Raw genomic sequence first — 23,489 nt, forward strand, 5'->3', positions numbered from 1 at the left:
GGCATTTCTTATTGAACAGTATTTTGAAGTTAATTTAAAATGCTGTGTTAGCAAATAAATCCCTATTTATTTGCTGACCAAGCAAGTTTGATAAATTCCTGCTGATTTATAAATTCATACAGTATTTTGGAATGCTATTTTGAACACTGCTATCATTTAATTCAATTTTATGCCTACCACAGGAAGCAAGGTTAGGGAAAAAGAGTCCACTGCCCCACAGGAACAGTGGATAGCTCTAATCAGATAAAAATTGACTTAAATCCAGATTTGTACACACCCTGTTTTGCCTCATTCTGCTTTGGCCATCCACTGTCTGACTTAAAGGAAGTGTTTAAACATCAGGTAAACTCTCCTTCTAACCACCTTGAAACACTCCCCCTTTCTCCTCTCCCAGAATTGCTATGTGTGACTACTGTGAATTCTGTGTAGTCATACACATTTTGTACACTGTGAAAACTATCTCACCTTAAAGGACAGTGGTTTATGTAACAACTGTTCATAAAAAGTATCTGCAGGTTCCTGAGAATTTATTCTAAGACAAAATGCTAATCAAAGAGAGACAAAATTGTTCACATAATACGCAGTAAGCAGACTTAAATGGACAACAAAAACTCTTCTAATTCATATACCACTCCGAGTATGCTTTATCACAAACAATTACAGTTTTTTCTGTAGCTTTATATAGTCATGAGATGATCTCTTTTTGCCTCTTTAAATAAGGACACAGGAAAAGAAAAGATTAAAAATGCGTTATGCCCTTTGTTTTCCCAGAAGAAAACACAAGCAAGCCCTTCACAGCATTCCGCCTTAAGGCAAAATCTTCATCTATCCAAAATCCTTACAAAATGTATTCCTTCTGAAATGTTTACTAAATACTCATGTACTGAATAACCTCATCCTCAGTGATATCTTTTGTGCTTAAGTGTAGGAGGGTCCTTGAAAATTAAATTTTATAAAGATAGAAGGTAATACTTTATGGTACGGATTATCCCCAGTTTACCAGCTTTCCTTGGTACTAAGGCTGATGTTAATTGGAATATTACTGAGAACTCGATAAAGAAGAACAGCAAAATTTTCCTTCCCCCATCCCCCCCCGTTTCACCTAGTCCACAAAATTCCATTTTCTAAGGAGTTGATATGCAGAATTACTATAAAATTAAAGTATAATATTATAATAACCAGTTTGCTTTTGAAATTCAGTCTAGAGTGTAAAATATTAAGCCATATTAGAGGTAATGAATTATCTGTATTTAAACACACAAACCATGCCTGATGGTTAAGTAGAGGGTTTGTTTCCAACAGATCCTTTCAGTTGGAGACTTTTAAAATATTTGCAGCAAAATATTTATTGTAATTGTTGCAAATAGTGTGTTCTTAACATCTCTAATAAAAAATACCAGCAGGATCAAATCTGTAAGAGCACAGAGAAGTTCTTAGGGGCTTTGAATCCAGCAGGATCATGTAATTAATAAGACTGTATTTGATAAAGGAATATATAATTTATATATAATACAATACATGTAATAATGTAGAATTTAACATATAATTTACAATTATATGCCTGCCAAATCAAGTTATTTGGACAAGTTTTTAAAACAGCTGATGATGTAATCCATCTGCACGTAACCTTTAATACTTCAGGCAGTTTAAGAAGGAACTTCATTGTGAACTATTTGGTCTTTTCCCCCTTGCTTTTTAAAGGAAGTTCTTTTGGCTGAGATGAAGGAAAATTAAAAAGAATGCTATTGACATAAAATATTAAAAGGCAAGCTTGCTGAAGCCAGCTTCAGAGCATTTTAACTTTTGCCTTTTAATTCCATTATGGGCAACATTTTGCCGAGCATTATCAGTGATGCAGAAGACTGTGCCCATAGGAAAGTTCTGCAATGCAAAGTATAAAATATGCTGATGATTTAACATGCACACCCCAGTGTACCCCACACAGGGGTCAAAAGCCAGAGTTCAGTTGGACTCACAAATATATCACCCTGAATCAAACAGAGCATCCCTAAATAGCAGCAGTCACTAACACACACTCATTACATTAATAAATTGCTCGCTAATGGGAGCGGTGACAAGTAAGATGTGCACTTAGTGGCCCTGTTTGCCACCCGCTCCTGATGCCTGAATGCCCGCTTTTCTCTGGGTTATGTTCTAAAGTCTTCAAAGTGCATGAAGAAAATCTGCTCAGTGTTGTGAAATAAATCAAACAGTGTCTGCTGAAAATTCCTAAAACGCTTCTGCCCTAATCTCCTGAACCAGAGAGTGGGCTCACAGAATGCTAAACCTGCTTTTCAAAGAAGATCAAAGCAACGCCAGCAACAATTAAAAACAGGGGTACAGGTGCGCGCATGCGCGGGGGCTCCGCAGAGGCACCAAGAGCCTCCTTTTAGTCATCCCTGAATGCTAACGCTGACTTATCTAATCATTACACGTGTGGTTTGAAAGGACAGAAGATGTGTTTGTGAGGCACACAAAAACTGTCCGCCTTTATGTATAAAATGTAACATTTTACAAGACACATTTTTTCTATGAATTTTGAAAAGCTCCTCAGCTACTGTCTAATTAAACGACCCTGTAATTTTGTTGTTTAGTGCCTCAAAGATAAATGAACTTGCAATTGTGTATCTATCATTCCTCCTGTTACTTAGTATTTCAGTAGGTTTCCCACACCCTACTTCAACACTTCGAGGGCCATCTGCTTGCCTTACCCAACACCTGAAGAACCAGGTTTGGCAGCTTATCAGGACCACTGCAGCGATTTAATCTGCCTGCTTCAACTTTTATACAGCACTGGTTGTCCTGCCTAAGACAGGTCCCTTCTTCATGCAGTTACACAAGAAACACTTGTGTTAGTAGCTAAGTGTAAGGAGTGCTCGTGCCTGAGGAAGGGTGATGTTGCATGACAAGTGCTACGCCTCCAGTACGGGGGGAGACTTAGCAGCCAACCTGCTATTCCCCTGATAATCTGGCTTGTCTGTTTTCCCCTTCTCAAGCTGGCATTTCACTGCACAAACCAGAAGGAGAAGAAAAAACCCCTCAACCCCCCCAAAAACAGCCATGGGAAAAAACTCTCCAAAGTTCACAGGATGAGTAAGGAGGGCGTAAAACCCTGAATGAACTCTCCTGGCTAAACTGGGTTACGATGAAAAACGCTTCTGCTAAATGCTGAAGATTTAGGTCAGTCTTGTTTATGTGAAGATATAAACCACTGACATTTTGAGAAGCATGCGAATCGAAGTGATATTTCAGTGTTCTCTCTGAATCACATTGGGCCACCAGGCCTTTTTATACTGACCAATTTCTCCCCCTTCAAATAAAAAAAAAATCTGAATTGTCACGTCTGCTGTAAGCAGCAACACATGGGAGTACCATGCTCTAAAGCCTAGTGGCAGCAGTCCCTGAAATATTTCATATTTTTAAAAAACATCGAGTTAACTGAGTAGCTACTTGGGAAACATATAACAGAAGAGAACCAAGTAGGTACAATTTTGAAAGCTGCCTGCTTCTTTCCTTCCCCCATAAAGGCTACATTACTCTCCTACAAGTATCGGAGAAGATAAGGAGAAAGATAGTGGATGCCTTTCTGAGACCTAATTGATGTTATCCAAAACATGCATCACACCAGATATCCATTACATTTAACACAGCTCTACATAAAGTGATTCTGACAATGCCAATAGGGCTCAATCCTATTTCTCTTCAAATCCATGTGAATAGTTTATTATATACAGATCCAGACTCAGTAATTCATTTTGATAAAATGCTACTTAGAAGCATCAAAACTGCCTGAGCATTTAGTCTGCCTATACCAGGGCTTCCTACTGCTGCCATTGAAACAAATGGCAGAATTCCCATGTACTTCCATGGAGGAGAGCCAAGCTCTTAGAAACCTTTGTATTTAAGGAAAAACATTTTTCCTCCCACTCATGACTACAGTTCCCCTGAAAACCCAATGGAAATGTTTAAGAAGTCAGGTGGTTAGGACTGGGCCCAGAGGTCAGGAACAAAGAATATTAATAGAGTCTTGCTATTGAAAAACTGAGCAGCAACCTTGAAGCATTGTTGTTGTTTTTAAACAGAAAATGTCACTCTCAGATCTAAATATGAAGATTTAAAAATATATATAAATCTGTGAAGAAAAAATGAAGCACACATTTCATTTGGTGTCTGGATTACAGATTCTTATTAAACAAACTGAGCTCATTATAAAATCAATATCAACCACGACACTCCCAGGAGAAATGGCAAAAAAGGTCACTCCAAGAAATTCAAACAATTTTCCTGCTGGAAGGGCACGATTTTAATTACAGATACTATTAATTAGAGCTGTCAGTAGGAAGATTGTCCTGTTAATTATCACAAATTCAGTTTCAAGTGTGGTTTTGGAACCTGGAGGGCTTTTTTCAAAAAAAATTAAGAATTCTTATATTCACAATTAATGGGAGAAAAGCCTACCTATTGCTTCTTCACTTTAAATAAGCCAACAGCAACTTACCTATTAAAATCAAAGAAAAACATTTATGGCCACACTCTCATTGGCCAACAAAACTGATAAACTGCTGTTTCGTTCACACTTTATCTCAGAGAACACTCCATTTTTTTGTCTACTGGAAATGCTCTTGCTCTCACTCTGCCTTGCTTTGGAAGTCATTAAATGCAAAGATGTAATTTAATGATTTTTTAAAAAGTAAACATTACTTTTAAAGTGAAAACCAAAACCATTCCTGAAGATACTGATTGTTACAGAAACATTCTTATTTATTATTCTGTTCTTAATTCTCTCTAGACCCAGCCTGTGGAGATATACTTAATACATTACATCTTTAACATATAAGAGGTACAGACAGACCCAAACTTTGTCAGGAAATATGAGTTTATTCCCATATGACTCTCAGCTGCCAATTTGAATCTATCTCAGCTCCAGGATACAGAAAGGCCAGAATGTCTGATCCTAAGCAGAACAAGAAAGTAAAATAAAACTTGACAGGAAAGTGCCATTAGCAAGGCCCTATGGGTGCACAACAGACAGGGATACTACAGTGACAATGTTTACACATTCTCAGATTGTTTTTCCTGGTCACACTCCAAATATTTTTGGATAGCAGACCAGGGCTGTGTGGTATATGACCATAACACATGCATTACCACACCAATAGCACACCAAGAAATAAGTGCCATATGATCAAAAACAAACTTCAGGAAGACGTAGTGTCTCTCCACCCAACACTTTTGAAACTGAAAGCTTGAGATTTCTGATTTATTTCAGAGAAGCCGAGTGTAGTCCTCCAGCATTACTGGGTACACATCTGCTATCATTGTTCTCCTAGAACCAGTCCTGGTTTACCTCCCATCTATCAGCATTAGATTTCATTTTATCTGAATAATGGCAGAAGGTGGCAACAGATCGGGTCAAAGGCTCTTTTCATATCAGACCCTGAAGAAGTCGATTACTCAAAAAGAGAGACATCTTCAGATAACCATGCAATCCATTCCTCATAAATGTTAAAGATTTTTCGTTATTAATAGTGGCAGGAGTGACAGATTATGGATATTAATGCTATTTTTCTGAGAATTTCAATGGCAAGGGCTGCTTTTCTTTTTTTTTCTTTCTTTTTTTTTTTTTTTTTTTTTTTTTTTTTTTTAATTTTTGAAATTTGGCCCGAATTTACAGCAGCTACCAGAATAGCCAAGATTGATACCCAGTAGTAAAAAGCTGCTACCCGAATCCGCGGGACTATGACTGGAACGGGGGCGGGGGGGAAGCGTCGGAAACAAATCCACCCCCGCGACTCCCAACGCGAGAAGGGCCCCCCTCGGGGGTCTGCCGGACACCGGGGCCGGCCCGGAGCAAGCGAGCTTGGTCCTTACCTGGTAAGCAGCGGGCGCGTCGGAGCCGGCGTCAGCCCCCAGGGCTGAGAGCTTCTCCTTCAGGCGGTGGTGGGCGCGGTGGCGGAGGCAGTAGGCGACCCCCGACGCTGCCAGGACCCCGGCGATGCAGGCGAGGGAGAGGAGGGTGAGGAGAAGGAATTTCGCGGACTCGGCTTCTTCCCCGCGCTGCGCGAGTGGCGGGACGTTGCTTTTCTGCAGGGGAGGAGAGAGAGGCAGCGCCTCAGTTGCGCGGTCGCGGAGCAGCGCGGAGGGGGGATCCCGTCGGGGGGAACACCCGGCGGCGCTAACTTTGGGCCTGGGAAGGGAGGCAAACAGAGGGGCAGGACCGCTGTCATGCCTCGCTCCGTGCCCTCCCCTCCGGCGGCTCGCACTTAACTACCGAGAGGCGGAGGCGGACGCGCTGGACGAGCGCGAGCACCGCGGAGCGCCCCGCGGCTCCGAGCCCCCCTCGCACCGCATCGAGGGCCAAGGGCTGCGAGGGGCGCAGCAAGGGAAAATCCGGTACTGTTTTTTTTTTTCTTAGTGAAAAATAAAACACAGGGAAAGAAAAAAAAAAAAGTAGGTGGCGATCCTTCCTTTTGTCTTTTGTAGAGGCAAGCGGCTTAAAAAAACCCCGATAGTTCCAAACTCCTCCAGATTACTATTATTTTTGCAGCAATAGGACAGAATCCTTCTAGTGCATTTCACTTGTCTCCATGTGCTAAAAAGTTGTACAATAATTTCCCCTCATTAGCTTCATTATAAGCTATATTAGCAACAATTAAAAACGCAACATGAAAATGAAAAGACCAGGCGCGCAAATTGCAGCAAGACTCATTTGGCCTGCATTCCCCCTTTCACAATTACCAGGGAAATGAATTGAAAAGCACGCCCCTGCCTCAGTCCTGGTTGCTACAAGATGAGAACAATTAGCAAACTCCTTTCCACCACCTAATTTCTCGTGGTAACAAAATGGATTTTTCCCCATGAATGCCTAGCCGGCCTATTCATTATCTCTCCTCTATTAGTAATTTTCTGCTCCGTATTCAGCTAGCCAGCTCTTAATTTCCTCCTGTCTTGCAGTGTACACAGTGGCTCTTATGTCAGGCCCGGTCCATTTTTATCTTGTAATCATAAAGGCCACCAAAGCAATTATCGCTGTTCTTGACTGTAAAAGCTTGTCATTAATTAGCCTCCTTGCCTTCAGTGCTGCGGATTAGCCGGGGCTGAATCTGAGTTAATGGAAATGCAGGTTCAGTCAGACTCCCGGATTTTCTTGCCTGGATGCGCCGCGCGGAGGAGGATTGCCGGTCCGTGCGCCCCGGCGGGGCGGCGGGGGGCGGGCACAGGGCTGGCCGCGGCCACCGGCCATGTGCCGCCCGCGTCCGCGCAGCCACCGCCGCGCCCGCCGCCTCTCCTCCCCTGCACGGCAGCCGGCCCCTCCTCCAAATCCCAACAGCCACCAGGAGGAGGGGGCTGCACCCCCACCCCGCCCCGGCCGCGGGGGGCTCCGGGGCCGCCTCCTCGCCACCGCCCCCGCGGCCCCAGCCGGGCACTGCCCCGGCTGCCCCGGGGGGAGCGCGCCCTCGGCCCGCACCGGGCGGGGGACACCGGGAGGGGCAGCACCGACGGCAGCCGCCGCGGTCTCGCTGCTCCCGCCGCCTCGGTCCCGGGGGGGTAAAGGGCTGCTGCGCTCTGCCATTAGCATCTCCCTGAAAGGCCCCGTCCCCTCGGGGCCAGGGGTCGCAATCTGCATCTCAATAGGCGGCTCCCGCCGAAGTGCCGGCGCCCCCTCCCCGAGCGCTGCGCCCCGGGACGTTAATCCTTCTCGCCGCGGTGTTTGGCCCCCCATCAGTCAGGCAGGGACAAGCCCCCCCGGACTCCCCCGCGGGCCGGCCCCGCTCATGGGGAGGCTCGGGCCGCCTCGGCCCCCGGGTGGGCGCAGGGGCACCGACGGGAGGAAGGAGGCTGGCGGGCAGTTTCGGGTACTGGTCCTAAGCCTTACTTCTCTGCTTTCTCTACCACGGTTTTAAACGATTTTCTTTCTCCGGATGCTGTGTGACGGAGCCGCACCAAGCACCCGGGAAAAGGGCTATGCGAGAGAAACGATGACAATGATGGGAGCAAAGTGCTGTCAAAAGCTCCGAGTAAACATGCAGAAGAAAAAGGGTGGCAGGGCTCTTTCTCCCACTGGAGTTAGAGCGATTTTAGATGTTGTTTCCGACTTTGCCAGGCAGTTTTTCCCGCAAAGCTGGGGCTGCCGTCCCCGGAGTTGGCTGCCCTTGACAAAAGAATTGCTCGACGAGCCCCCCCTACATACTCTCAGCGTACAGCTGCACTCGGTAGCCTGAAACACGGGGAAGAGTTAGAAACCTTCCGCGGGGCGTTCGGCATTGCTTACACCTCGGTAAGCGTCTGCCCTGGGGGAGTCAGCGTAGCCGTGTCCCTTGTGACAGGCTTCGGGTAGGCGAGGGCTTGCACAGCCCCCGCACGTCCAGGGGGAGCGGCGCCCACGCCTGCTCCGACGCCCCGTGCCCTGGGAGGAGATGGAGGCCCCACGGCGGGAGGGCAGGGGCGAAGGGCCAAGGAGCACGGCCTCTCCCCGCTGCCCGGCGGCGCCCACCACGTCGGAACAGCCGAAAGGGAAGGGAGAGGGGCAGAGCCGCCGACCCTTCTCCCACTCCTTTCCTCCCTCCCACCTCACGGGGAGCAGCTCCAGAGCCACTGCCGTCGGGGCCCGGAAGACTCCCCTCTCCCCTCCCTGCCTGCGGGGGGCTGGTGCTTCGGGCCACCTCGGCCAGCCCCCAGGCCGGCCCCGGGGAACTCCGCGGGACCAGCGGCAGATGCCCCGTTCGCCGTCCCGCAGGAACCGCCGGGTGCGGCCGATGACAAAGTCCCACGGCCCGGCTCCGGCTCCGGCTCCGGCTCCGGCTCCGGCTCCAGCTCTGGGCCGCGCATCGGCGGCGTCCCCGGGCCCCGGCTGGGGACACCAGGAACCGCAGAGGGTAGCCGGGCCCGGTCCCCCCAGGTACGTCCCATCAGGACACAGCCCCCACTGTCCCCAAGGCAGTTGGAGAAACCCGCTGCCCTTTCATCCTGCTCGATGCCTGACCAAACATCACATTATGAAACGAGTAAAAATTAATCTGAACTATTAGTTACCAGCTCCCTCCCTCCTCCCACCTCTCCCCCCAGCCGCCCCCGCTGCCTCTAGCCAGGAGCACAGATTTCCCCACCTCGCCTAACCCCCTGATTCTTCCCTGCAATAAGGCCCCAGCCTGAAACGGAGTCCAGGGTTAATTAGAGGCGTCCTGTCAGCCTTGACTTGAAATTGAAAGAAAAGTGTTTAAATATTTATGAATTTGACATTTACAGTCGGATGTCTTTTAAAGCAGAACACCTCTCCCTGTGCTGGTTGGGGCTGCCATGGTGCGTGTGCCATGGTGCGTGTGCCTGGGGTGGAAGGGGAACAATAGCTGTTGCATAACAAGAAAAACAAATTACCTCCCCACCCAAGGCTTAACAAATAAATAGACCACATAAATTACACGCAATTAAATATTAAACTCAGCTACGTGTAACTATGCATTTTTTAAACTTCATATAACAGAATATATTGACATTCCTCTGAATGATTTTCTCCTTCGAAAAGTGTGGAGTATCACAGGGTCCCAATGAAGGAAAAACAACTAATTTCTAAATGAATGGCTTAGAAAGTGAATCTGAATGAGGAGGCTTTGGAGGTGTTCATCCAGTCTTTACTTGCTTTGAAACAGCCTGACCTAGCTTAAATGCTAGAAGGCAGAGAACAACAGTGCACCTAACACACACACAGTGTTTACTTGAAGTACACTGTTTCTATGAGGGTCTGTGGATTTTTAAGAGGAAAGAAAAAAATACTTAGGGTCTGATCTCATGTAGGCTTTCCCAGTCCCTCGACAGAACACATTTGATATACACCCAAAAGTGACTCATTAACTAGAGCAGCCGTAACACTGGAGTCACAAATCACTGTTCTAATCAAAGAGCAGCATCCCGTTCCGCGGTGTCATCCCATGATGCAGCAGAACAGTCGACATTTCAAACGAATTCCAGGCAAATGTCAGTAAATATTTAATGTACGCTTTCATGTAAATAAGTTCTCACACCTATGCTGGAAGTGTGGCAGAAAGTCTTTGTAAGAGCAGAGGAGCTCCCCATGCAGTGATGTGGAAGCTCACCATCCAGATGCCCCAGCAGAATTACACTTCATTATTTACTTTAGGACACAGGGCATGATTCTGGTCCTTGCAAAACTCTAACTGAAGTTGAGGGTTTGTTTTGCTTCATAAATTTAAAAAGATTTAAAACCCAATTTGCCAGTTACTGCACCTGACCACTCTTCCAGTTAGCAATGGAAAAATCACTACAATTCATTTTTAAACAACTCAACATTATAATTTTTTGCAATTTTTGCATGCTTCGATTTTTACATTTATATAACAGTTTTGTTTCTCAACAATAATAAAAAAATAAGATTTCTTAGTAAATATGGGCAAAAAGAGGAACTTCAGAACATGATTTGTTTCAAAATATTAGAATGTTAAGAAACTCAAGAGGTGCTATTTTTAATTTGGAATTCACTATAGAATCTAATAAATGAGAGAAGTGAGGCGGAAATAATCATGTATTAATTCTGTGCATTACAAAATCTTTTCAGAAGCTATTATCAGAGCAAGAGGCATTGTGGTTTGGATTCAGGGTGGGAGAAATCCTTTGTGCAACTGAAAGCTATTGTTCCTCTGTGCAGATGAAATTGTACTTGCAAATATGCCATTCAAGGAGGGAAAAAAGTACCTAGGCAGAAAAAAAGAATTCTACAAGAAAACCATTAGTCTTAAAAATAAACTTCACTAAAATAAGTTTTGGTTCATTGTTTGTTTGTTTTCTAAGGAATATCCTGTGTTAACAGTTGCAGCCACTGACATTAAAAGAAAACATAAAGGATATGCGTATTATTTCCTTATATAGAAAGCATGAGGAAAGGGATGTGTGGGATCTGTGTACGTATCTATACATAGATATATGTATAATGTGTGTGTGTGTATGTGTTCATATATATATACACACATCAGTGTATATCTGCTCATTTATATAAATCTAAACTTAAATTCACATCTAGTAATTTCCCTCTCTCAGAGGTTATCTGAGACATAGGTTGATACACTCTGCTGGTTAAGTTTTGATAGGTTACTAGAAAACCAGAGAAACACTTTACGTCAGGAGAAGCCTGGCTACCGCAATCTGTCCCAGGAAAGCTACAGAGAAGATTTTCTACCTTTCATAAAGTAAGAAAACAAAACAGAAGGAAGGGAAAGCAGCATCTCCCTCAGTTTTGGTTGCTGCGTCTCCTCCCCTACTGTGCTCCCAGCCAGGTTAGGCTGGGGCAGCAGGGCCTGGGGATGTTCACCTTTTGTGCATGTAACACTCCTTGTGTTCAGCACTGCACTCCGAAGCTGTTTGGTCCAGACTACTTGTTGGTGTTTTAAGGTACAATCTTTAGAGTTACTAAGAGATTTCTGGGGCCACTACCTTCTGACTCCCTGCTCACACCCGCTCCTTCTCTCCCCAGAAAGCTCGCCTGATGCCAGGATCACTTTCAGCAAAATGTCAGTTCATCACCTGAAACGAGGTCAATTTAACGCTTTTACTCGAGAGGATGAAATCGGATGGGAAGGTACTTTTTGCTTCTTTTAGGGGTTGGAAAGATTAGACAAATCGACAAACACAAAAGGCAGATGGATTTCTGGGAACTGCAGCTTATTCAAATCACTGAGAAAGGTCACTGCAAGAGCCACAGATCTATTCATCTGTAGGAGTACAATGATCTTTCCACAACCTTCAACACCACAAAGCACTCTGGATCATCTCTATACCTTTTAGTAGGATTAATACCATGAACAATGACTGAATACAATCAAGAATTCACTGAGTTCAAAGATCCCTTGATCAATGGCAGATATTTTCTTCTGGCTTCCTAAAGGCAAACAGAAGTGAAGTTTCTGGTTAGAGTTACAAGAAATTAGAGCTATTATTCTGAATCCCACTACAAGATGATGCTGAAATGCCAGAACATCCAAGCACCCCAAAGAAGTTTGTGACATGGAAAGAATAAGGTTGTGAAAGAGGAAATTCAATGAGCTTCAAGATTTTCCTGAGGATCTGGGTATATTTTGAAGTCGGCAATCAGATAAAGAGTAAAGCACAAAAGCCTACAGCATCACTGAGACACTGTAGGGATAACACACAACTCAGGAAACCGGACAGCCACATCCATGCCTGTGGAAGAGGTAGGTGAGTCGGAGACGGAGGAGCGTGGCCCATTCTGTCCGAAGCCACACAGTGCACCTCTGAGGTGGCAGCAAGAAAAGGAGGGCGCGGAGACGGTGAAGAAACCACGGTGAAGAAACTTCGATTCCCGTCTCTAAGGACTCGGGGGCAGTTAGGGCAAAACAGCAGAGTGGGTGCACCAGGAAGCAGGTTTCCTCTGCAGTCCCAGGCTTTGCTAGCCAGAGTAAAACCGTGAAAGAGAGGGACTCAGCAGGTCTAAGTCACAGAGTGTCAGAGCCTGAGCCAAGGGGACGGTCAGCGATAGCCGAGCTTAATCAAGTATCTTCAGCTAGCAAGAGAAACACGAGCCGCAGCGCCAGCGCTGATCTAATGCTGATGCTGAAGGCACATAATTCAGGGATTAGATAAGGCGCCCTTACAGCCGAGTGCCAGCAAGCGAGCCGGCTCTCGGTAATGCTGGCAAGTGCTGGCGGATCCGTCGGTGGAGCAGCCGCCCCGTCTCGCAGGGAGCCGGGCCGGGCCCCGCGGCCGTCCCCGCCCGGGGATGGGGCTCCGCGGCCGCACGCCCGCACCCGCCGCGGGGTCCCGTCCTCGGGCCCCGAGCCGGGAACACGTCCTCGCCCCGCCGGGCCCGCTGCCCCCTCCGCCCCGCGCCTGCCCGACGGCCTCGCACCAGGGGCATCCCCGGGGCTTTGGCGGCCGCGCGGAGGCGAAGCGATCCCTCCGTCCGTCCGCGCTGTTCCGCGGAGACCCGGCCCGGCCCCGACCGGCGGCGGACGGCGGCAGCGGCTGCCCTCATCCCGGCCGCCCCCGCACCCCACGCCGCGCACAAGGCTCTCCCGAGTCCCGGCCGGGCCGCCTCGAGAGACGCGGGAGCTCCCCCCACCCCGTCCACCGCCGCATGTACCTGCTGCCGCCGTACCGGGACGGACCCCTCTCTGCGAGGGCTCGGCGCACCTCGGCGGGCTCCAGCAATCCTCCTCCGGTGCCAAAACTTCCCCCTCTCCCCCCCCGCCCCTCCTCAGCGCAGACAAAGGCGGCGGCCAGCACAGTCGCCCCTCGCAGTCCGCAGCCGCCTCCCGGCGCGGTGCGGTGGGGGCAGGCGGCGGCCCCGGGCGGCCCGGTGGTCCCCGCGGGGCGCGGGCGGAGGATGCCGGCGCGCCCCGGCGCTGCCCTCCTTATATCGGGCCGCTCGCAGCCCCTGCCGGCTGCCGCACATGGCCCATCCACCGGTTGCTATAGCGATGCCTCCCCTCCACATGTTGCTGGCAGCAATTGGCTAAGGAGGTCTGGGCTGTGCAGAAACCCTTCGCCGGAGTGCGGCGATGAATGGACACGGGCTGTGTCACTCATTTGGAAAAGCTGTTTGGGGTTTCTGTTGTGGATGTGCGGGTTTCTGTGGATTTTTTCCTTTTTTTTTTCTTTTGGTTGATTTTTTTTACGCGCACCCTCCCCCATCTTTTTTTTATTTTCCTTTTTTTTTTTTTTTTTTTTTTTTTTGTGTCTCTCTTGCAAGATGGAATTGGAGGGTAGAACAATGACGGAAAGCCAAAAATAAAATCAAACAAGGACAGCAAGGAAAAGCTATAAATCATTTGCATCACAATATGGCAAAGGAGCTCACAATGCTTCTTCCTGAAAAGACTTTCCACCTTAAAAAAAAATCCACACATTGCCAAGCAAAGGAGACCCAAACTTTCTCTCCTCTCGTCCTCGTTCTCCAAATGACACACGAAATTAGGAAGGAGGAGTGTGCTCCGACCAGCCCCGGGACAGTGACGAAGTCCAGTTCGATAAATCGCGGCAGGCACTGCTCAGAGCCGGTGCGGGCGAGCGGGGCCGTGCGGTGCCCGGCGCCGCACACCCGTAACTCCCAGTCAAAGCCACGCTCCCGCGCAGGTGCCCGGGGCAGCACCGACCCTTACAACGAAACGGACTCCGCAGCCTTCCCCACCTCCCTCAAATTCCCACATGCCGCCGACAAACACGCTGCTGGGCACCCCCACAGCATCTGCCCACGAAGTGCCCCGGCTGAGAGAGCGGGACAAGAGCGGGCGGGGAACGGCAGGGGGGCTGCCGGCCGCGGGTGGCAGGGCCCTTCGATCCCCCTTCCCTCGCCGATGAAGAGCCCTCCCGCTTCCCTGTCCCCATTGTTTCCCGTTGTCACTGCGTCTGGGGATGGCAGGCAGGGCAGAGCTGGCTCTCCCCTGTCCGTGGAGGCGGGCAGTCCTTTCCCTTTCTCCTTCCTCTTGCCTTTCCCCTTTCCCTTCCCCTTCTCCTCCCAAGCCGTCCCGCCCCCACGCCGCCGCGGCCGCTGTGCCCCGGCCTGCCCCGGCCCGAGCGGCGGCAGCGCCGGCGGCTGCTCCCGGGCAGATCTGTCCTGAGCCGGGGCAGCTGCACACACCTCCCCTCGGAGTGCGACCCCCAGCCCCGCCCACCCCTTCCCCAGCCGCGGAGCGGCCCCGGCGGTGAGACGGTGCGGAGGAAGCAGTGTGCGGGATGGGATGGGATGGGATGGGATGGGATGGGATGGGATGGGATGGGATGGGATGGACAGGCCAGGCCGCCCTCTCCCCACACCCCTGCTATCCCGGCAGCCGTCGGGGGCTCGGCCACTGCCGCCTGCCCGGCCCCGGCGGGCTTTGCCTTCCTGGCTGGAGCGGGCGGCCCTGGCTCCCCGCGGCCGTCCCGGGGACACCGGAGCAGCGCCGTGGAGCAATTCCTTTCCCCACTTCCCCCCCACGACAGCGTTCATCCTTCCAGCGCCCCTCAGCAGCCGGCACCTGGGTAAGGCATATGCACCTGTGCGGGGAGCCAAGGAAGGGCAAGGGCCGCATGAGGTCCCAGAGCATCCCCGCCCCGCCCCAGAGCGACACTTCACTTAAACTTGTAGGACAGCACCGAAATGTCATCACCATCCCCTGTACAGGGCCGTTCTGCCGTGTCCAGAAAGTGCAGAGCGGTTGTGCCGTGGGCTCACCCCCACTAACATCTCACCCACACTCAGCTCACCCACCCATTCCAGGGTGAGGAAGATGCTCTTTACATCACCACCGTTTCTGACAAGAAGGTTTCCGGGCAGGAGAGGAACTCCTCACCTGGCTTCTGCTCATGAAAATGCTTAATGTTCTCACAGATTAACACAACTTTGGCTTCTCTAAACATTTCCTCAGCCACGTTTGTAGTGCATGGTCTAAACGTACTGCTTTGTCAGTCTGTCAGCCTGAGAGGACCCCCTCCGTCTGATATTCTCCTGCCCCCAGAAGAGCCAGAGCATACATAATTTGCTCACTAACCTGCATTGTTTAAGTTGAAAGATAAATGAACCCTCCAGGAGATTTCATTAAAAGGACACGTGTGTTTGCATATTGATCCTTCTAATGAACTGTCTGAAACTGATAAATACTTCCATTAGCTTTGTAGTTTGTATTTCGTATTTAAAAATATATTCATTAACATTTCTTGGGGAAATATTGCATCTTTTCAGAACTGTCAGTTCTGAATGGGTTGAACATGAATTTGACTGGCCAAGTGTCAAGAGACAGCAAAATACTAGTTAAAACACATATTTTTTTTAACAGTGAGATTTTGAGAAATTTGTGGTGAAATTTAAAATAATTTTCATGTTTACCTAATTTTCATTACTTTTATCACATTCTAAATATGACCTTTGAAGCAATGGCAAATACTTGTGAGGGTTATGTCACAGGGAGAAATTATTTAAACATAGATTGTTTAACGCGTTATTCATTAAAAATGTAGAAGGTGTTTAGAGACAGAAGAAATAATTTTCAATTGTTTACTAATTTTGAATTCAAAATCAGTTTTTAAAGTATCTATAGAACTGCTTCTCACATAATTGTGAATTGACTTACTGATAAATTTTCTCATACGATTTAATTAATTTAAATTTGGGAAAACAAAAAACCCCTGACATCAGCAGCACTTCATTAAAAATTTTGTAGAAAGTTTCATGTATTTTTCTCAGAAAAAAGTTGACATTGAAAGTCTAAATGACTTTGAGACAGTTTCTTTGGGTTTAGCGCATCTAAAAATACCGGTATTTTGAAGATTCACATTAACATTCATCCAAATTCAAGAGCTGTATTTGAACTATGCCTAAACTCAAAATATTCTAAATCTTGCAATTTCAGTGAGAATGATGCTGAAACATATTTCCATTTTGCACAGAACAAAACTCTTGCCTGAGAACCACCAATGTTTGTCAGGACTCCCTAAAAATCTCTTCTTCATAACTGGGCACTGAAAACCACACTGACCATTTTGACTTGATTTCTGACTACAGATCTGTCTGCACTTCTAAGTGTAGCCACTTCTTTCGGCAAATGCACGTACAATGCACAGCATGAAATAGATTTTCATTCTTTTAAAGCATGTATGATAAAGCTAAAACACCATTTAATCTCATTTCTTGTTTTGTTTATCAGTTATCCTTTGGAGCCTTGCTCACTAAATACAGATCCAAATATGTCGTAGAGGATTTTCCACAGATTTTCTGTTCATGTGGATCTTAAAATCAAAGTTGAATTTCCTTCACTCCTATGAACAAAACATCTTTTTCAAATATTAACTTCCTATACCACATGCATTTAAATTACTTTAGGAATACAAGTATTAAGAAAGAGGCAGAACTCCCATGTCTTGAAAACACCACACCTTTCTTATAAATAAAACCAATGCCTAGGACCATAATTTAAAAGTAGAGTTAGCAGGATTTTAACCACTAGACTCCATTGAGTTTTTATGTCTTATCTTCTCATGCTCATCTGTGACGATCAACAACAGACACATTCTACTTCCAAGTAAATTCTAGAGCTCTTAGCTTTATTAAGAAAATTATTTCTTTCTGGCTAAGATTTGAATCTAATTAATCTGTCTTGCAGTTTAAAAATGATAACTAAATTCAAGCTGCATACTATTCTTCAGAGACAGCTTAAAATATTAATTAAGTAAAGAGCACATTTTCCATTTATTTTAATTACATTAATACAGTTTCAATAAATAAAATAGTTCTATGCTTCATCAAAACAAACTCGGATGCAAATTTTCCTCTGTTCACATTGGCCCTCTTCACTGTTTATTTTTAAATAGGAAAGAGATGCAGAAATGTTTGGGGGTTCCCATTAGTGAAATGAGGTCCAATAGTCTGAAAAGGTCAGTTCAGTCTTCCAGGAGACTGATGTAGCCCTGTAAAAGTGGCATTTTGATAATGTATTGCTTATAAAGGTAATCAGTGAGATAAAACTGGATGCATTTATAGACATTTTTAAACAAATGAAGATTTTACTTTATTACATTTTCCCAGGTAACTTAGAAAAACCCAAAGCTATTAGATCTCTCTGATCCACTTGCCTGTGATGCTTACTGATCCACAGACAAAATATTACAAGACCAGTGGATGAATTGCATTTTTAATATTCAATTTAATTAAAGCTGACATGTTCTAGATTTGCAGGTGCACCCATTTCTTGAGATAAAGCACAGGACAAGACAGAAGAGTCTTGTTAGTAGCTATGTCAAAAAAGAAAAAGTGTCATTCTACCTAATTCAGTAATAATTCTATCCTTCAAATATTTGAGCAGCAGCATCAGCTGAAGGAAAACTAAATATTGAAGACGAAGTTTCAAAATACCTTAGGAGTCACAGCAGGTGTTTTGAAACATGTCCTTCACACAGAATGTTTTGAGTGTCTTTCTAGGGCCCAATTCTGCCCCCTCCATTCTAGGAAATCAAATATAAATCAACAGAACCAATCTGAATAGCACCTGGAACACAGTAGCAAATGTTTTCAGAGTGAGGCTTTATGTAAATTGGTATTCCACAAAAAATAATAAAATTGCACTACTGAAACTTTAATTCCATTGTGATTAGGTTTATATCCATAGAATAGAGATAAAATATTAATCTAACTTTTAACATGAGACTAAATACTATTATTATGAAAGCCTGGTTAAGAAGCTTCTATAAAAATGCCAACTTAAAACATGTTTAATGGCAAAACATGATGAGAATTGCATGATTTTACACTGTGATCCTGTTGTAACAAAATGTGGCTATCACTGAAATGCTGGACTCCTTTTATGCATCTGTACTGTATGTGCCAGGAATTCAGAGAACTGTGAGGTACCAGTTTTCTCTACTGTAACATCAGCAGATTAGTTTGTTAAAGTGCTATTTTGGAAAGGGTGTTTGTTTCTTCTTTCCTGAGATGAAAACAAACTAGTACAGTTTAACTATGAAAAAGTATTTTCAGAATAGTAGCTAGTACTGCAAATCTGAAGGAGATCTGAAATCAAGATGTGTTTTTTCTGCCTTTGACACAGGTATTGTTCTTTCTACCTTATCTCCTAATACTGGTAGCCTCAGGACAAACACAGATTATGTTAGAAAGTTGTCCTTCATTATATTGATCGAAATTCACTTCCATCTTACCTCAATCTGTTGTTAGAACATTTTTATTAGCTTTAAATTGTTTGCATTATAAATTTAAATTAATAAAATGCTTTTATAAATAGTTTAAAGTTCTGAAGCAGATGGTTTACAAAGTTCTTGTGTGCTTCATACAGGCCCAGTGAGTTTCTTTTGGCACCAATCTTCCATTTCTGACTGCAGAGAATGACCATCTCTGTGGAATACTCAGCAATGCCTTCGATGAAGACGGATGGATACAGCATTTAAACTCATACACAAAGTTTTGTGGAAAGTCAGAATTGCAGAGCACTGTCTGGCCAACTGAAGTTCATGTACTGGTAGTACTCCACTTTATTTTAGATTTCCAGTTGCTGCTACCATTGCTTTAGTGTCCCTGATAAGAGCCTTGCTTTTATGTTGTGACACACAGAAGCAGTGGAAGCCTGAGCAGCGTTAGGAATATTACCAGGAATACTGGTCCTGGAGCTGGGCTTCAATGGATAACTTGGCAAAGATGGAAGACATCCAGTAAAATCCTAAATGTACTTTCACTGTATCTAATAAAGACACCACCTCCACTCACACCCCACTTCCCTATTTTAGAAAGCAATTTACCAGGGTTTTCCTCTTTTTCTCCTCCTACTGAAGAAATGACAAAATGTCCCTTCTTCATTGGAAGCAGGCCCTTAGCCAGTAAAGCAAGTGGGCACTATGTCTGTGGCATTTGTAATATAACTAGAATCCTGAAAATATGAACACTTACCAAAAAGAGAAGGAAGATCCTGACACTTATAGGAAGGAGGATAGAGACTAGGTAACTTTCAGAAAGTCCCTTTCTTCTCTGAGTCATACAAGCATTTGAGAACATTGAAAAATATTGCCTTTTCTGGCTACAGAGAAAAAGGTGACTGCATCAGTTTAAGCAAACACAAGCTATAAAATCTAGATAAATAATCATGTGTGATATCATGCTAATGATAGTGTGCTAGCATGAATGTGTCACACAGTCATTTTAAAAATATGTGCTTTAAATATGTATCATCAGATTACATACAAAATCAGAAAGGTTGTTAAAAAAGCACCTATTCTATGTTTTCCACTTAGTGTGGCATGCACACACCTTCCCAGCAGATTTTTTCAACTGATTTCAAAACAGAATTCAGATTTAGAATTCCAGTTAAACCAGTAAGACTTTAGAGTCACTGACACAGGTATGTCAATCCCCAGTAGATGTAGGTATGGTCCCTGAGCTTTACCTGGACTCAGACACTTGGTGCTTGAAGTGATTATCATGAAGTCTCATTCTTTTAAATGGAAGAAGAAGAATGATGGTGATGATTTATATGAGCAGAAGCTTTCATCCTCAGAAGTGGTCTTACAAGTGACACCAAGAGTTCCATCACTGTATTCCCCTAACTTTGTCAGAGTTTCAGAAGGGCAAAGAGTGGAGGGGTCATGTCAGAGCTTGATAAGACGTGCACTGACAAGCCTCTCATGAAAAGCTAATTGCAGGGGGAAAGCCAGAGCTTCTGAGAAGATGTTCTGTTTCTCACTTTTTTTGGTGATCTGCTCAGTCTTCTGAAGGAAAGACCTCACCTCTTCCCTCCTTTTAATCACTCTGTGTATGATAACTTTGTACAAAATTTTTTTCAATAAATCTTAAATATTTCACTTAATTCCATATCAATGTATAAATTGTCAGTTATACATATGATGCAGCCCTTTCAGACATGGAGCTCAGGAAAATTTAGGGGTTTACACCCAAAACAATGTATAGGGTTTAGTTTTCCACAGTGACTTAGACAGTCTCCAACAGAGCTGCTTCTAAGTTTTATGTGTTACGTTTCCTTGTGAATTCAAGGAAATTAATGGGGAACAGTACTTATGGCAAATTTGCCGCTGGAAGTCCTTCCAGCCCCCTTCTGGTCCTGGCCTCAGAGGTCCCTGAGGTACCATGGGGATCTCAGGATAGATTTTAAATATACTCAGGGAATACAGGCTTGGTGCGTGGATCAATTGTTTGGTGCATGAAAGTGTAACTCTCCCAGAGGCACCTCAGAGGCCAGGAAATGTGTGCCACGATCAAAGCTTGCACCTTTTCCAACCACCTAGCCCTGCTTGTAGGAAAAAAGCACACTAGGGTCTGACTTCACAGGTAAAAGGAAACTGTGCCTGAAAGTATTTCACTGTTTCAAAACATACATGTACAGGAAGTTTTAAGAGTTGTAACTGTGATTAATAAAAACATTCTGCTGTTCAGCTCTTCGAGGGAATTGAGAAGATGCTTTTGAGGAAAGGATGCATGAAAATATTCTTTAAGGCCTTCATGTTCCTATGTCATTAACTCTAATTGACTGGTCTTAATAGTTTTGTTTCTTTAGCTAAGTAAAGCTTTGAGATTGATTATCCTGCCTTCACTAAACCAAACATTTGAATGGGCACTACTGGGGACTACTCGGCTGTAACCCCACTATCTATGTTCCCCAAAATATGCTTGTGCCTCTCACCGTGCCCCCTTGCCTCCAAAACCCCAAGTCAAGTCCATGGACCACAGAAAGTTGGGTGCTTAAGTGAGGTGCAACTGCTACCTTGGTCTCCTCTTGGTCTGAAAGGGCTCATAACAAATATGATTTCTTTTCTTTTATGTTCAATATTTTAGTTACTCTACTGTTGATCACAATTAAAAATCAAATTAAAAAGTATCATCCCCTTAGAAAAGTTACCATAGAAACAACACCAGAGAATTCCCTTCAAAAATGTCAAGATTTCCCCCACATTTAAATAGACTCCCAGGCATTACTCATGCCCCATTAAAAATTGCAACACATCCAGTGAATCATTAGTTTAAAAATAAATCTACAAACATACACTCTTTTAGGATAGAGATGTTTTTGTCTCAGTAAATGTATATCATGACATGATCCAACTTTTGATTTTATCTTGTTCTACCTTACATCCCCAGAGAAAACTTGAACACTGTCACCTCTTGTTCAAACACCTGATTGTGGAAGGAGAGAACAAAAATGAAGAGTGACAAAATACACAGAATGTAAGAAATGCCAGCAAAAGCTACTTGGAAAGGAAGAAGAACTTTGAAAACATATTTACATGGTAGTAGACAAGATGAATGGGAAGAAAATTGTCTGAAATGAGACACAGTGCAGACATTCTCCACATACAAAGAGAATTTTAATGTTGCACCTTAAAGTAAGAAAATTTTAAATTGAGAAATGTCCTAATTTAACGTAACCCAGGCCATGGTACTGGGCTTTATAATTTAATTTTCATTTCTTTGTACCAATCTGCAGCATAACATTAATCTCACATATGATGCTGCTCCATCCTCCTTCCAAGGCATAGCTGGCAAACTCTGACATATTTTGGCAGAGCAGAAGAAGGTCCTTCTGCATTAGACACTTTGATCATATGGAAGTAGAAGAAAATAAGCTGTAGTCAAAGTGGAAGGTGCTTCACAAGTAATAATAATGTAAATTTAAAGAAAATTCAGAGCTGGTCACAAAGAAAGCTGATTAATAGTTTATTCATAAATTCTTGCATATTTAGAGGAGATAATAATATAAAGGCATTGTGCCTTCCCTTTGCATTACTGGGTCTGCTGTAGATAAACAGCATGGCTGAATGGGACCAGATTAATGATAATAATGACAGCTTTCTCATTTTCTTTGCAGCAGAGCCAACCTGAAAATGAGGAAAAACAACAAAATTGAACTATTTTTTTGTTCTTCAGGCTCTTATAAAAATGTTTCATTTCTTTCATTTTCTTAATGCAGGGAGTCTTAGAAATTTGCGTCTGAATTTTTAGTAGTAAAAGTCCTCCTATTTTTGCTTAGCCCTATTTCATCCTTTTTTTCCTACCTCTTTCTCCATTTTCCCCTCCCTTACTAAAAGAGAGAAAAAAAAACCATCAGAGAGCAGCTATAAGGAAAACAAAAAACCCAGTTAAAAAAAAAGCACCAAACAAAATTATTTTTCTTTCTTTCAATATTTAGCTTCTGCTGAGCACTTAGCTTTGTCAAAAATGCTGCAAACATTTTCCATATTAAAGAGAATTTTCAAATACATTGTTTTATGAGTGTTTTTTGTTGGTTTTTTTTACACAGAATCACAACATGGGGAAGGTTGGAAGGGACCAATAGAGGTCATTTAGTCCAGCCTTCTGCTCAGGCAGGTTATGCTAGAGCATATTGCTCAGGATTATGTTCAGACAGCTTTTGAACATCTCCACAGAAGGAGCCTCTACAACCTCTCTGGGCAACCTCTGCCAGTGCTCAGTCACCCTCACAGTAAAGCCCTTCCTCATGCTCAGGTGGAACTTGCCACTACCCACTTGTTTATATAATCATCATTCTCTGATAGTTAAAATATAGTTTTAGGTTTTCTGCTATCAGAATTGGGTTTTGTGTTCCCACTTCAACTCTATGATATGGAAAAAGAGAATAAACCCAAGGAATTAACTGAGATTATGTGAAGGTGAGGAGCAGTATTTTATCAGGATAGATGTATGTAGAATACACCATCAGAGAAACATATTCTGGAAGTGATCCCATGGTTTAAATTAACTTAAAGATTTTGATTATAAATTTCCTGCCACTCAGAAAGATAAATGTAGTATTTTCATCCTAAAACCAGGAAGGGCAGTGCATAGTACAGCTATAACTGAGGTATCCTTGGTATCTTGCTTCTGATTTAATTTATTCCTATTTCTAAAATGAAAGAACAGGTTTTGGAAATATTTAGATATCATTTATATACATAGATAAGATTTTTCACCAGCACCAGTCTCATGAATATTCTGAATACTCAGGTCATATTCTGAATTTTACCCCAAATTGTAG

At 44.5% G+C, this 23,489-nt stretch overlaps 1 protein-coding gene across 4 annotated transcripts in view; it reads right to left on the reverse strand.

Moving 5' to 3' along the window:
- PTPRN2 (protein tyrosine phosphatase receptor type N2) overlaps nt 1-23,489 on the reverse strand; it is a 659,325-nt gene that overhangs the window by 102,477 nt on the left and 533,359 nt on the right. For 3 of the 4 annotated variants that reach the window (XM_032099269.1, XM_032099259.1, XM_032099276.1), the window contains one exon: nt 5,872-6,084. The exons of the other annotated variant lie outside the window; for it this stretch is intronic. In XM_032099269.1, the coding sequence (XP_031955160.1) occupies nt 5,872-6,084 (213 nt within the window). The remainder of the gene's footprint in view (nt 1-5,871; nt 6,085-23,489) is intronic. 4 annotated transcript variants of the gene reach the window in all.

Source organism: Corvus moneduloides, chromosome 1 (genome assembly GCF_009650955.1).
Source record: "Corvus moneduloides isolate bCorMon1 chromosome 1, bCorMon1.pri, whole genome shotgun sequence".
Classification (NCBI taxonomy): Eukaryota; Metazoa; Chordata; class Aves; order Passeriformes; family Corvidae; genus Corvus; species Corvus moneduloides.